The sequence below is a fragment of the Patella vulgata genome, chromosome 3, assembly GCF_932274485.2.
Source record: "Patella vulgata chromosome 3, xgPatVulg1.2, whole genome shotgun sequence".
In the NCBI taxonomy this organism is placed as follows: Eukaryota; Metazoa; Mollusca; class Gastropoda; family Patellidae; genus Patella; species Patella vulgata.
In genome coordinates this window covers 38,980,166-38,992,264 of record NC_065881.2, presented here as the reverse complement: position 1 = coordinate 38,992,264, position 12,099 = coordinate 38,980,166, and the positions used below count along the sequence as shown (strand labels likewise).

General features: G+C 35.6%; 1 protein-coding gene across 3 annotated transcripts in view; it reads right to left on the bottom strand.

Moving 5' to 3' along the window:
* Positions 1-1,615: 1,615 nt before the first annotated feature.
* The window catches only part of LOC126815757 (neogenin), a 34,131-nt gene continuing 23,647 nt past the window's right edge, over positions 1,616-12,099 (bottom strand). Inside the window, exons 22-29 of one of the 3 annotated variants that reach the window (XM_050541667.2) lie at positions 11,357-11,650; positions 11,062-11,172; positions 7,122-7,235; positions 6,225-6,413; positions 4,690-4,809; positions 4,343-4,441; positions 2,989-3,225; positions 1,616-1,984 (exon numbers count right to left, since the gene is read on the bottom strand). Coding sequence is in view for 2 of the 3 variants with exons in the window: in XM_050541665.2 (XP_050397622.1) it covers positions 1,893-1,984; positions 2,989-3,225; positions 4,343-4,441; positions 4,690-4,809; positions 6,225-6,413; positions 7,122-7,235; positions 11,062-11,172; positions 11,357-11,650 (1,256 nt within the window). In the remaining variant the exon portion in view is untranslated. The remainder of the gene's footprint in view (positions 1,985-2,988; positions 3,226-4,342; positions 4,442-4,689; positions 4,810-6,224; positions 6,414-7,121; positions 7,236-11,061; positions 11,173-11,356; positions 11,651-12,099) is intronic. The other 2 variants (XM_050541665.2, XM_050541666.2) reach the window with 2 other exon arrangements.

Genomic DNA, 12,099 nt, shown 5'->3' with positions numbered 1-12,099 from the left:
AGCCTGTTCATTCAAATCCACCATGGCCCCCAATATATTTGACACCTGCTTTTTCAACATCTAGATTATCTACTCTTTCTGGGGATGGTAATAAGGGTGATGTTTCATATAAACAGTGACAATTAGAGGTTCTTAGTTTACAGCAAGAAGGTACACATTCCACACATGTTATTATTAATACTGTTCGTAGGGCATCCATGGGTACTGCAGCGGATTTTCTTGTTGGTTTAAATCCACAGTCTTTGGAGGAATTGTTCAGTCAACTCGATCCATTATTTGGCGATATTCGTTCTGCAGAAGTTCTACTTAATAAGTTACACACTCCTAAACAGACTAATTCTGAATCGATTTCATCTTGGGCATGTAGAGTTCAACGTATTGTAATAAAGATAAAATTCTTAAAGATAAATTTTGGCATGGACTTCATAATTCATTTATCCTATTTAGATAATCAGGAGCATGTCCCCTATTGGGATGAATTGGGAACATTAGAGCATGGAACCTATCCATTTTCATCGTTCTCTGTATGACCAACCGTCCGACATGAATTACCAACCCTATCGATAATTCCGTGACCTTACGTTCCGGAGTCAAATACACTATTCCAAAAGGCCTTGTGAAAGAGATAGAGGCTACAGTTTTTTTTAAAAGATACCTTTCAAATTTGGTGTGAAGCATTTATGATTTAGATCATAAGAGGACCTTCCGTTTTGCCGTAAAAATTATAAACGCGATACGCGATAAAGACTGCAGTTTTTTTTACCGATTTTTTTTTACTCAAATAAAGTATGAAGCGTTGGGGTCATAAAAGAAGGAACCCTATCGATATTCAGCGTTCTGCGACTATACTTTTTAAGCGATTTTTTTTTCAAATGTGGTATGAAGCAGTGGGGTCACGAGAGGACGAACCCTATCGATAATCAGACGGAAACCTTGTGAACGCGATACAGTTTTTAACAATTTCTTTATCAAATTTGGTGTATAGCATTGGGTTCCTTTGATATTCAGCCTCCCGCAACCTTCCGTTCCAGAGTTACCTCCCTTTGTCGACACGCAACAGAGGCTACGGCCATGAGAAGACGAACCCTGTCGATATATAGTGTTTACACCAACACATATCTACCAAAACATTATGGGTACAATCTGGCCATAATCCACTGTTCTGATGACGAGAGGGGGGATGACTGAATGGTTAGCACGTGCGCGCTGTATCATAAAGTCTGTCATTGAGTCAACTGGCGTGGTTTCGAATACCTGGTTGTACGTGACAAGGAGTAGGGTCGCCTGTCCAACCTCGTGGGTTTTCTCCGGGCCCTCTGGTTTCCTCCCATTGCTAAAGACCCCTACGGGAATTATGGAAATAAAATTGAACCATATGTTAGTCCCGAAATGACCTAGTTTGTGTCGAGTGGACGTTAACCCCCCCCCCCCCTCTCTCTCTCTGTCTCTCTCTGTCTCTCTCTCTCTGAACACAAAAGCTAGGCTGTGGACCAAAGAAGTGCAGGACATAAAACGGTTCTGCACCGACTGGGCTAATAAAGACGGGGCTTTGGGTTGCATTTTATCCCAACAATCTATATCACTGGGGTGTTATTTGCGATTTAATACAAGTATTCTATCGATACATTAATCATTTAATTTCTGAGTAATCTGGCATAAAATTGTTACTTAATGAATGAAAAATATTCAAACAAACGTCACAATATTCTTCTATAATATGGCTTCCCAAAATATACACAGGTTTATTTTCAATGTTAAATTACCGTTACACAATAACACATTCTTATCTTTTTATTTTCATTTTTTTTCTCCACAAATTGGTTCTATGTTTATCTATATCTACAGTTAGTACAAGCGTATCTATTTATCTAATAATATATGAATTGATAATTTTAGTCTTTGGTTGAGATTGTCTTGGAAACGCTGTCACTCACTGCATTATAACCTTCTGATTGGATAATGATAGTATAAGTCGTGGTCGCTTCTGAAAAAAAAGAGAATATAATCTAACAATTTCTTCAATCGCCTTTCGAATATCCCATGAACGGTAATAACCTAATCCATGATTAATTATTGGCCATAATCTCCCCAATCTTATTAAAATACAGATCTATATTTCGTTTCGTTTTCTTATACTTTCGATGGCCTACACCAACAATCTGTTTCACAGAGAATTACGAGTCTCGTATAAAATCTCTGTCATAGATGACTGCCTTAACACGTGCTGTCACAGCACGCGGTGTGAATCATTGGCTGAATGGCGCGTGCATTGTTTACATAAGACATAACTGCTTCGGAGAGAATGCTGCATTTTAGTCATTTTAATACCCATTTACACTAAATCGGAAATAATTTTTAACTACAAACACGTCAAACGCCTTTATTTAATTTTCCAATATATACAAAAAATGTTTTAGAATTTAATTTGTCGCAGGAAAAAAGTTAATATTTCTAGCTCATTAAGCCGCATCAATGTCATCCTTATCAGTGATTGTCGCGGCCAAGCAAATATTCACTGCGGATCAGTGTGCTACACCAAGCGTAGTAAAGACAGGTAAAACGAAATTTGGAACTATAAAAAGGAAACGATATAGGATCTGTGTTTTAACCAGATTGTAGTCTCCCCTAAGATGATTTAACCATTCACCTCCCGCCTTATACATGCCTATTACATAATGTAGATTTGAACTACAACAACAATTTATATCATCAAATACAAATGAGGTATTTCATTGGAGAATCCACAATAATCTCGGTGGAGGCGTTTACAATGAAATTACGGAATACTGGTGATTCTCATATTTATATTCAACTGTTTATAATTTTTGGAACGATCAAATCTGGAATATATAAAGGGCTCTGGGTGAGATATTTCAATCGAGTTCTGAATAAGTATGAAGCTACCCGACTGACCGAAAAAAATCGTTACTGGAATTTACATTTCAACCAGGTGTACCTGACGTGGAGGAATGACAAGTCGGATTATACCTAGATTGGACAATATCACTGATAATTCTGTGGCTTCCAGTTTCTCCACTTCTTCTGTTTGTATTTGTTGTGAGTCTGTAGTACCATATTGTATTATATATTTAGTAATATGGTTTGTATGGCGAGGTTGAGTCCAAATAACAGTAATACTAGAGTTTGTACTGGTTAATGTTATATTTACTGGCGGTAACAATTCTTCATATACAGGTAACACAGTTGTTTTTATTGAGAGGGAATCTGAAAAAAAAGGAAAAGTAACTTAAAGGTTGGCCTATAATAAGCTTTAATAATATAACCAGTGGTACAATGCTTGGGAAGGCGTGACAACGACGTCTCCCTGCTTTGTTTGAAACAGGAACAAGTTCCATCGCTATTTCAAGTAAATCCAAACGTACAATTCGCTTATTTGCCCGAAATGTCACCAAGGTATGAGTAACACTTTGAAAATGCGGTTTCTCGCTTCTTTTTTTTTTAAACTCAATACACCACTGCATATAACAATGTTCTTTTAATAATGCATCATTGCGTCCACCAGTTCAGTATCACCGTAGACCTTATATTTAACTCCAGAATATGTGCGACACATTTATGTCACCGCACGGCAACACATTTGTGAAATGTCATAACCGTCATCATCAAGAGAGGACCTCGCATAGTGTTGCTATTATCGTACCGTTCATTTTAAGCATACGTGTCAGGGGTGGATAAGTTTATTGACAAAATCTTTGGGACATTTTCTTCTGATTTTTCAGAGAAAAATAAGAACCTTAAGCGGACCCAGCCTAATATTTTTTTTCTAGTTCTTTGAATCTTGATATATACACATATACTTTTACGTTTTTATATGTTGAATGTGCCTTTTTAGATTTTATAACATTTTATATAATATAATATATTGGACAATCAATAGTAAGTTAACTGCATACTTTATGTGTCCCAACAGGTCAGGCAAAGTTAGTATATAAAAGCACACTGTATGTTGACATGACGTATAAACAACCAGCCGAGCCGAGCGATGCGAAACAATTTTCTTAAAACAGTAGTTAAATTCTAATTTTCCAAATGGTCGGCCCACGCCCGGGGTCGTTTTGAATCATAATTAAAAACCTCTGAAACCAGAACAAAAGCACTGTTCCGACAGTCCAGATTAGTTGGTTAAACATATAAATAAATGAAGAGTGTGCCATTGTAAATATAGAATTGACAAATACACTGATGAGGATAATATCGTAAATAGTGTTTATCCCAAGAAAAGTTTTATTGTAGTGAAGGTATATTTTATTTTTTTTACAAAAGATGGCAATAAAAATAGTGAGTCTGTATCCGCCCCTGAATGTACACATGAATCAATTACCTTTCGTGTATAAACGTTTACTTGTTGGCTCGTTCTGGTCAGTAGTATTGGTGATCACTGATACTCTTGGTACTCCCTGTAGACGAGGATCTAGCCTTTCTGAAAGATTACGTTCAATCTGCATTTGGTATTACATGTATTGTGGTATTATATTGATATCGGTTTAAACAAAATGTGAGTAAGATGAAATATACCTAAGACATCAAATAGGTTAAGAGATCAGGCAAGCTATAGTGGTATAATGGATTTAATCGGTCCTTGAATTTTAATTAAAATAATGACATGTTTTCTTTAGTCTCGGTCATCTAAAAATGGCATAATGCATATAGCCATTAAAGAACACTTACTCGTGTAGCGGTGTGTTGAAACAGTATCAGGTGTTATTATTATGTTCTTGGGTGTGGATTTTGTGCTCGTCATGGTGTAATCTTTCGTCTTTGGCATTCTCTGATCGGAGTTCTGATCTCCTGAAATTTACACCCATCAATTCATTCAAACATGAGACAGATCTCTCTAAACTGACACAGATATAAGCTAGGAACATAATACTATTAGACAACTATGCTGATTACAGGCCACGACCATTTAAACAAATGTAAAAAGATACACCAAAATTCCAATCGCTTGTTAGTGCGTTCAAAATAAAATATGTAATTGAAAGCAGTAATATCAATATATTCCTGTCTTAAAACAAGTCACGTTTATTGGGTTTGAGGCACATGGTGAGTTACCAGTTTAAAAATTTAAAGTTGACAAAAGGCGAGTTTTACGACCTATGCTCTCAAATACAATGGGTTCAATATCAATCTGATTAAAATACGGATATATTTCGTTTCGTGTTTTTATACGCCCACATTTTCAAGTGGACGTATTATGCGGTCGCCCCTGTCCGTCCGTCCGTCCACTATTTGTTTGTGGACACTCTACAGGTCACAATTTTTATCCGATTTTGACGAAACTTGAAATATAGGTCTATCTTCCCAAAGATCTCCGTTCCTTTCGATATTGGCATGTATCGGATCATAACTTCATGGATTATTGTCCCTGATTGTACGAAAAATCACGTTTTATAGCTTGTGGACATTCTAAGGTCACAATTTTCACCCGATTTTGATCAAACTTGAAATGCATGTTTATATTTATTTATTTATTTATTTATTCTTCAAGTAAAGGTTACAACATGACAATAAATTAATGTATTATAATAAGAACTAGTGTCGCATTACACGAATGGGAAAGTGACAACAATAAATACAGATATGTTTATAACCCAGAGATTTTTGGTTCTTTTTGATATTCGCACATATCGGATCGTAACTTCCTGAATTATGGCCCCTGATTGTACGAAAAATCACGTTTTTAGCTTATGGTCCCTCTAGTGGTCACAATTATAATCGCGCATATTCGAACGTAACTTCCGGGATTGTGGCCTCTGATTGTTAGAAAAATCGCATTTTTAGCTTGTGGATCCTCTAGAGGTCACAAGTTTTTTTTTCAATTTTAAAACCGTTTATATATATCACCCTTCCACCATAACGAAGATTGAATGCGAATTTCGGGGAAATCAAAATGAAACTGCCCGACAAAATGACCGCTCTTTGTACGCAAATTGTGTAAAAGTATGTAATACAAACGAGGTGGACCCTTTAGAGGTCACAATTTTTATCCGATTTTGATGAAACTTAAAACATATCTTTATATTCAAAAGATCTCAGTCCCTTTTGATATCTGCGCATTTCAGACCATAACTTTCTGGGTTATAGCCCCTGATTGTACAAAAAATCGCTTTTGTTTTTAGCTTGTTCTGTATCCATCTGTGTTTTAATCAGATTGGGTTCAACATCTATGGGTTTATATTTTTTAATAAAGCTGTAAAATTTACCAGTCTTTGTTGTAAAGTTAACCATATCAGAGAAATATCCAGCATGAGTTGTATATAATGCCTGTACTTTAAAATAATAGGTTGTGTTTTCTTGTAATTGTGTTACAGTAACCATTGTATTGGTAGTTTCTATTCTCCTCCAGTTAATTAAATCATCACCTTTACTACTAGTATATGAAATGTGGTAACCTGCAAAATAATTAATCATGTCATACATTTAGAGTTTAAAGATAACATCTAAGATATATTTCAATGGATAAAACTTGTGAATATTGAGTGGAAGACTCTAGAATCTCTTATTTTCTAGTCCCAAGCAACTTTATGAACGTGATACATTTTTAAAGAAACACCATTCTCCAGTTGTCCGGTGGAGTTGGAGGCCAGCTTCTTGCATAGAAATCACCATATGCCTAGATAAACTTATCTTTAACTGCCTTGCGAATTTTTGTCATTAAACTAAAATATATGAAAAGCAATTACTGAATCTTAAAAGAAGCTACGTTTCTACAATGATTCTCTTGTCGCGTTTAAGCACAATACAGATACAGCCAGAAATATATAAGATAGTACAAGAACCTTTAAAGTATAGAGTATTCTGACAGATTCTCCGTTCATATTGTTTTCAATTGACTCACGCAAATGACAGAGTTTAGTAATGATATTCAGGGCTAGGGTATAAATGATGGAATAGCATTTTTCCTTCAAAGGTTATTTTGTTGTTGTCTAAAATACTAGATGTGCCATATGATAATATTCTTGGGGTGATTTAAATAAATCCAAAAAGGGTCTTCAACGAATGAGATAATGAGAAGGATTATGAAAGAAATTCAGTTACTTCAGTAGTAGATCTGGTATAAGTACAGTATTCAAACATACATATTATACTGGTTTTATTACCTGTTAGTTTTCCATCAGGTTGTCGAGGTTTAGACCAGGTCATATCAACTGTATTATGACTTATTCCATGTTGCGATATAACTACATCATATGGTGACGATTGCGAATGGTCCTCTGTACAAATAACATATATATTATTACTGTATATTAGAAACATATTATACTACTTCTCTGCACGTATCGTATCTCGACGAATTACAAACGTTTAATTATCACGTGGAATAAGGAACGTTACCAAACATACTTATGCATAAGTGTCTGGACAATCATGTCTATGTAACTTTTCGTAGCTTTTTTATCACTTAATTCAATATACGTAAATACTATGATACAATTCTTATTCACCTAGCCTTGTTAAACCCAATATTTTTAACTAAATCTTCCAGACATGGAAACGGTTCAATTCTTTACAGCATGGTGCTTGATTAATTCAATTTTTATCTTCAAATACCGAATACACAATAAGTTCTATTGGTTTAAACATTATATATATTAATACCCTTCATTATATATTCTAGTCTAAAGGTTTATATAATTATACTGTTACGTGTTCTGTAGGTCTATATGAGGGATGGTTGAAATGTTCTAAGTCTGAAAAGGATAGATCAGTTGGGTTTTAACAAACTTTTGCCACCAACAATTACCATCATGGAATGAATTATAGACATACGAACTGCAACTGTAGTGTTATTATTGTCTTTGTACCAGACCATCTTGTGAACCTACCCAAGGAAATCACCAGAAATTGTCAAAACTGGCAATAGGGCAGTCATCAAGTACCTGCAACTGAAAAGACTAAACCCCAACACAGGTACATGCCGTCCGACATGGTTTCCACTTTAGATGATGCCCCTTCCTTTTCCACAGTAAAGAAGTGTGCTGTGGAATTTAAGCTTGGCAGAGATAGCCTTAACGATGACCTGGAAGGCAATTAACAGTAACCATTCAAGAAAACATCACCCGGGTGCATGACATGGGGATTGCTGAATGACGTTTGACCACTCATGGGAGGGTTGAGCACATTATCGCCAACGAGTTAGGGATGACAACAGTTTCTGCAAGATGGGTGCCAAATCTCTTGAGAGTGGATCAACAACGTGTCAGATTCCTGGCGTCCCGTGGTAATCTGATAATGGTTTGGCCAGATTTGTAACCATGGATGAGACCTGTTTCCAAAAATGAAAAAGGAACTATCCGGTTGTCATTTCCCTTGTACTGATAATGCCATGTGAGCTTTGAATAATTTGACTTGGGCTGAAGAAGAAAATGTCTTCCTGACCGGCATCCAGGCCTTGCAACATCGTTGGCAAAAGTGTGTGCACCACGAAGGGGACTATGTAGAAAAATAAATGGAAACCATTGACTTTGTACAGATCTTTTACAGATAGGCTTAAAACTTTTCTGCCAGCCCTCGTATGTAAATACTGGTCATATTCAATATGTTTATATTTTAATACTAGTGATATTCTATCTGTTTATATTTCAATTCTGGTGATGTTCTATATGTTTATATTTTAATACTGATGATATTCTATATTTTTATATTTTAATACATGTGATGTTCTATATGTTTATATTCTAATACTGATGACAAAGTACTTTACCAGCTTTAGATTTATATATCAATACTAGTGATAAAGTATTATAATATGTGTATATTCTAATATTGTTCCTAAAGTATTTTACGAGCTTTAAATTTATATTTATACCGTTGATAAAGTATTATAGTAGTTGTATATGATAATATTGCTCATAAAGTGTTTTACGATTTATATATTAATACTGTTATAACATTTGTATAATATGCTAATTCTGTCGATAAATCTATTTTACAAGCTTTAGATGCATAAAGTAATACTGGTAATACAGTACTAGAGTGTTTTATATCTTTTTATACAAGCTTTATATATTAATACTGTTAATAAAGTACTATGATAGTTTTCTAGAGGCCAGCAGCTGATCTTGAATCTGGGAATAGGGGGTGGGGTGGGGCGGTTCCAAATCTAGGACGCCATCCACAATCACACCCAACAATGAATGTCAACAAAATACTGGCTATAACACTGGGCGTCCCGGTAGAACATAGATCGTATTGGCTATAATTGTTCGCCGATCGTTATCTCGTTGGAAAACAGTTTTATTCAAGTTGACATAAAGTATATGTCATATAATATGATGATTGTTATTGATTTTGTAATTAAATTTATGTTAACCTTAGGGGCAGTGGCTATAACACTGGGCAACCTGAGAAAATTTGGAAAAATTGAACCAATATCTTGTCACTTGAGGTCATTGCTGGGAGCAAATTCTTGTGAACAAGAGAACCAGAAATAGGAGTCAATGGGACAGAATCTCGAAATCTGCCCCTGTCAATTCCGCCTGTTTTGCCAGAGTTGTCAGAACATTTGTACAGTCTGACGACCCACGACCCACGCACCGGTGGTACTACTAACTGGGCTGTTCACTATAACCGTGAACATGACAGTGCTGGGGGAGTATAAGGCCACAGAGGAGTGAAGAATGATGCCATAATGGAATCTAGCGGCGCCGGCGCGAAAAACATTCAGATATGTAACTGACCTTTTAATTTTTGGGGACTGGGCCTGAAAAATTATAGCCAATGTCATGACAAATGGGACCAAATTCTCCTTAACGAGAGGATAAGAAATCCGACAGAATCTTGAGGCCCGTCCGTCAATTTCGTCGGTTTTGCGAGAGTAGAAAGAACAATTCTACACATTAGAATTGAGCGCCGTAGTCGCGAAAAAATTTAGATTATGTAACTGAGCTTTTAATTTTTTGGGACTTGGCCTGAGGGGACTTTGTCTCACGCGGGTGCTTACTTGGTCTCTGAAATGTCATTTACTGGACTATGGGATCTGGGGAAAGGTTTTGCAGAATTCTGATGGTCAGAAAATACTTACAACATGAGTAAAATACGTTTTAATTTCTACTGGGATTAAATATGCAATACGTAAAAATTCTTAAGTTCAATAGATCGCCTTAACATTTCATAATTTAAAGATTTTTTACGTATTTCTAAAACAAACTATGCTTCCGATAACTACTTACCAACTTTTCGATTAATGTTATTCGTATGACAATCAATAATATAATTAAAGTTATCAAAATCTTCGTAACAAGCTCTCTCAATTTCTTAGACCAACATACTCATAACAGGGAATTTTTTTTATTCAAACATGAAAAGTTGACTAGGTTATTTCATACTATACCGTTGCAATTTAGGCGCACGCATTCACACAAAATTTTTCCCTCCTGTTTTGGCATTGTTTACCTCATTGATTCATTTAGTCTGAGACCGACTGCTGTGAGCACTTATTATGAGACGGACTGTGTGACGTAAGAAATTTAGGTGCACGTATATTAAGTATTTGAGGTTTTCCCCTTCTATTATGACATTATTTGTTTACCTCATTAATTCATTTGTTCAGTCGCCGATGCATAATTTTGAGATCGACTGCAGTGACTGCACTTATTTTGAGACCGGCTATTTTTTTTTCCCCTGGGGGAAAGTTGACAAGGTTAGTAGCGTGACGTATGCAATTTAGGTGCACGGATTCACGCAAATACATAAAATTTGGGATTTTTCCTTCTATTTTGACATTGTTTGTATTAATTCAGTGAGCACTTATTTTGAGATCGACTGCACTTATTTTGCGACCGACTGCATTTATTTTGCGACTGACTTTTTTTTTCGCTGCACCCCCCCCCCCATTTACGCCCCTGCGCGTAAGCGAATTATTGAAAGAAGTTGAACCATAGTTTGTGTCGAGTGGCTGCTCTCTCTCTCTCTCTCTCTCTCTCTCGTAGATAAGAGTAAGCTACTAAAGGTTTACAAATCATCATGTTAATTATTTATTTTTAAAGAAATAGGACAATTGAGGACATCTATTAATGAAAAATGAAATTGTTCTCTTACGGTTTGTAAGCTGTTCAGGAACTTCAACCGGTTTCCACGAAACAGTCAACTTAGATGGTTCTTCTGTAGCCGTTACACCCAGCTTAATGGGGACGGATTTTGGTGGTTCAACTAATGGTAAAATAATTCCCAAATCAATAAAATAGATAAAATTTATAAAACGGCTATTTGTAGTGATACAAATATCCTTATGATGATTTTCAACATAAGAAATTATATATATATATATATATATATATATATATATATATATATATATTATTCTATTTCATCAAATGATTTAAAAAATACTTACCGAATGTCGTATTAGATACTGGTAAACTCCATTTACTAAAATCTGTACCCCGTATAACCCTTATAGCAAATTCATATTTAGTATGTACTTGCAGATTGTCGAGTATAACGGGCGGTTTAGATACATTACGATATGTATAATCTGTATCAGATTCGCTAGAATAGCGTAACGTGTACTGCCTACTATCTCTTCTCCGGAACTTATTTAATGCTGGATCAATCCAATATATGCCAATAGATGTTGAAGAGAGTGTTATGGCCTTGATCATTTCTGGTGGTTCTAACTTCAATGGCACTGAAATAAAAACATAACACGAGTCATAAATGACACTGTGGGTGGAACTTTTCCCATGAAACTTGGCATTGGTATTTTTATTAGAATTAGGTCAAAGGTCTTACGAATTCATGATCGAATTGATGTTTTTTTGGCGATACGTTTACTGAAACAAGAGCAAATGGAAACACACCCGGAATCAATCGTCAGTACGGAACTTTCCTAACCCACACTGTTAAAGTGTACAAGGGCTTTAACGGAAGTGATAAATACACTCTGTTGAAGTATGCAAGAGTTTTCACTTAAAAGATAAACATTTTGTTGAATTGAAGAGATAAAACACGCACCTGTAGCACTTAATGTAAGTTGAAGTGATAACATGTTGTTGAACTATTACAGACATCAATGACTAAAAAGCAGAAGTGAGAACGGAGGGGCATTCATTTTCAATTTCAGCGGAGATTCTAACT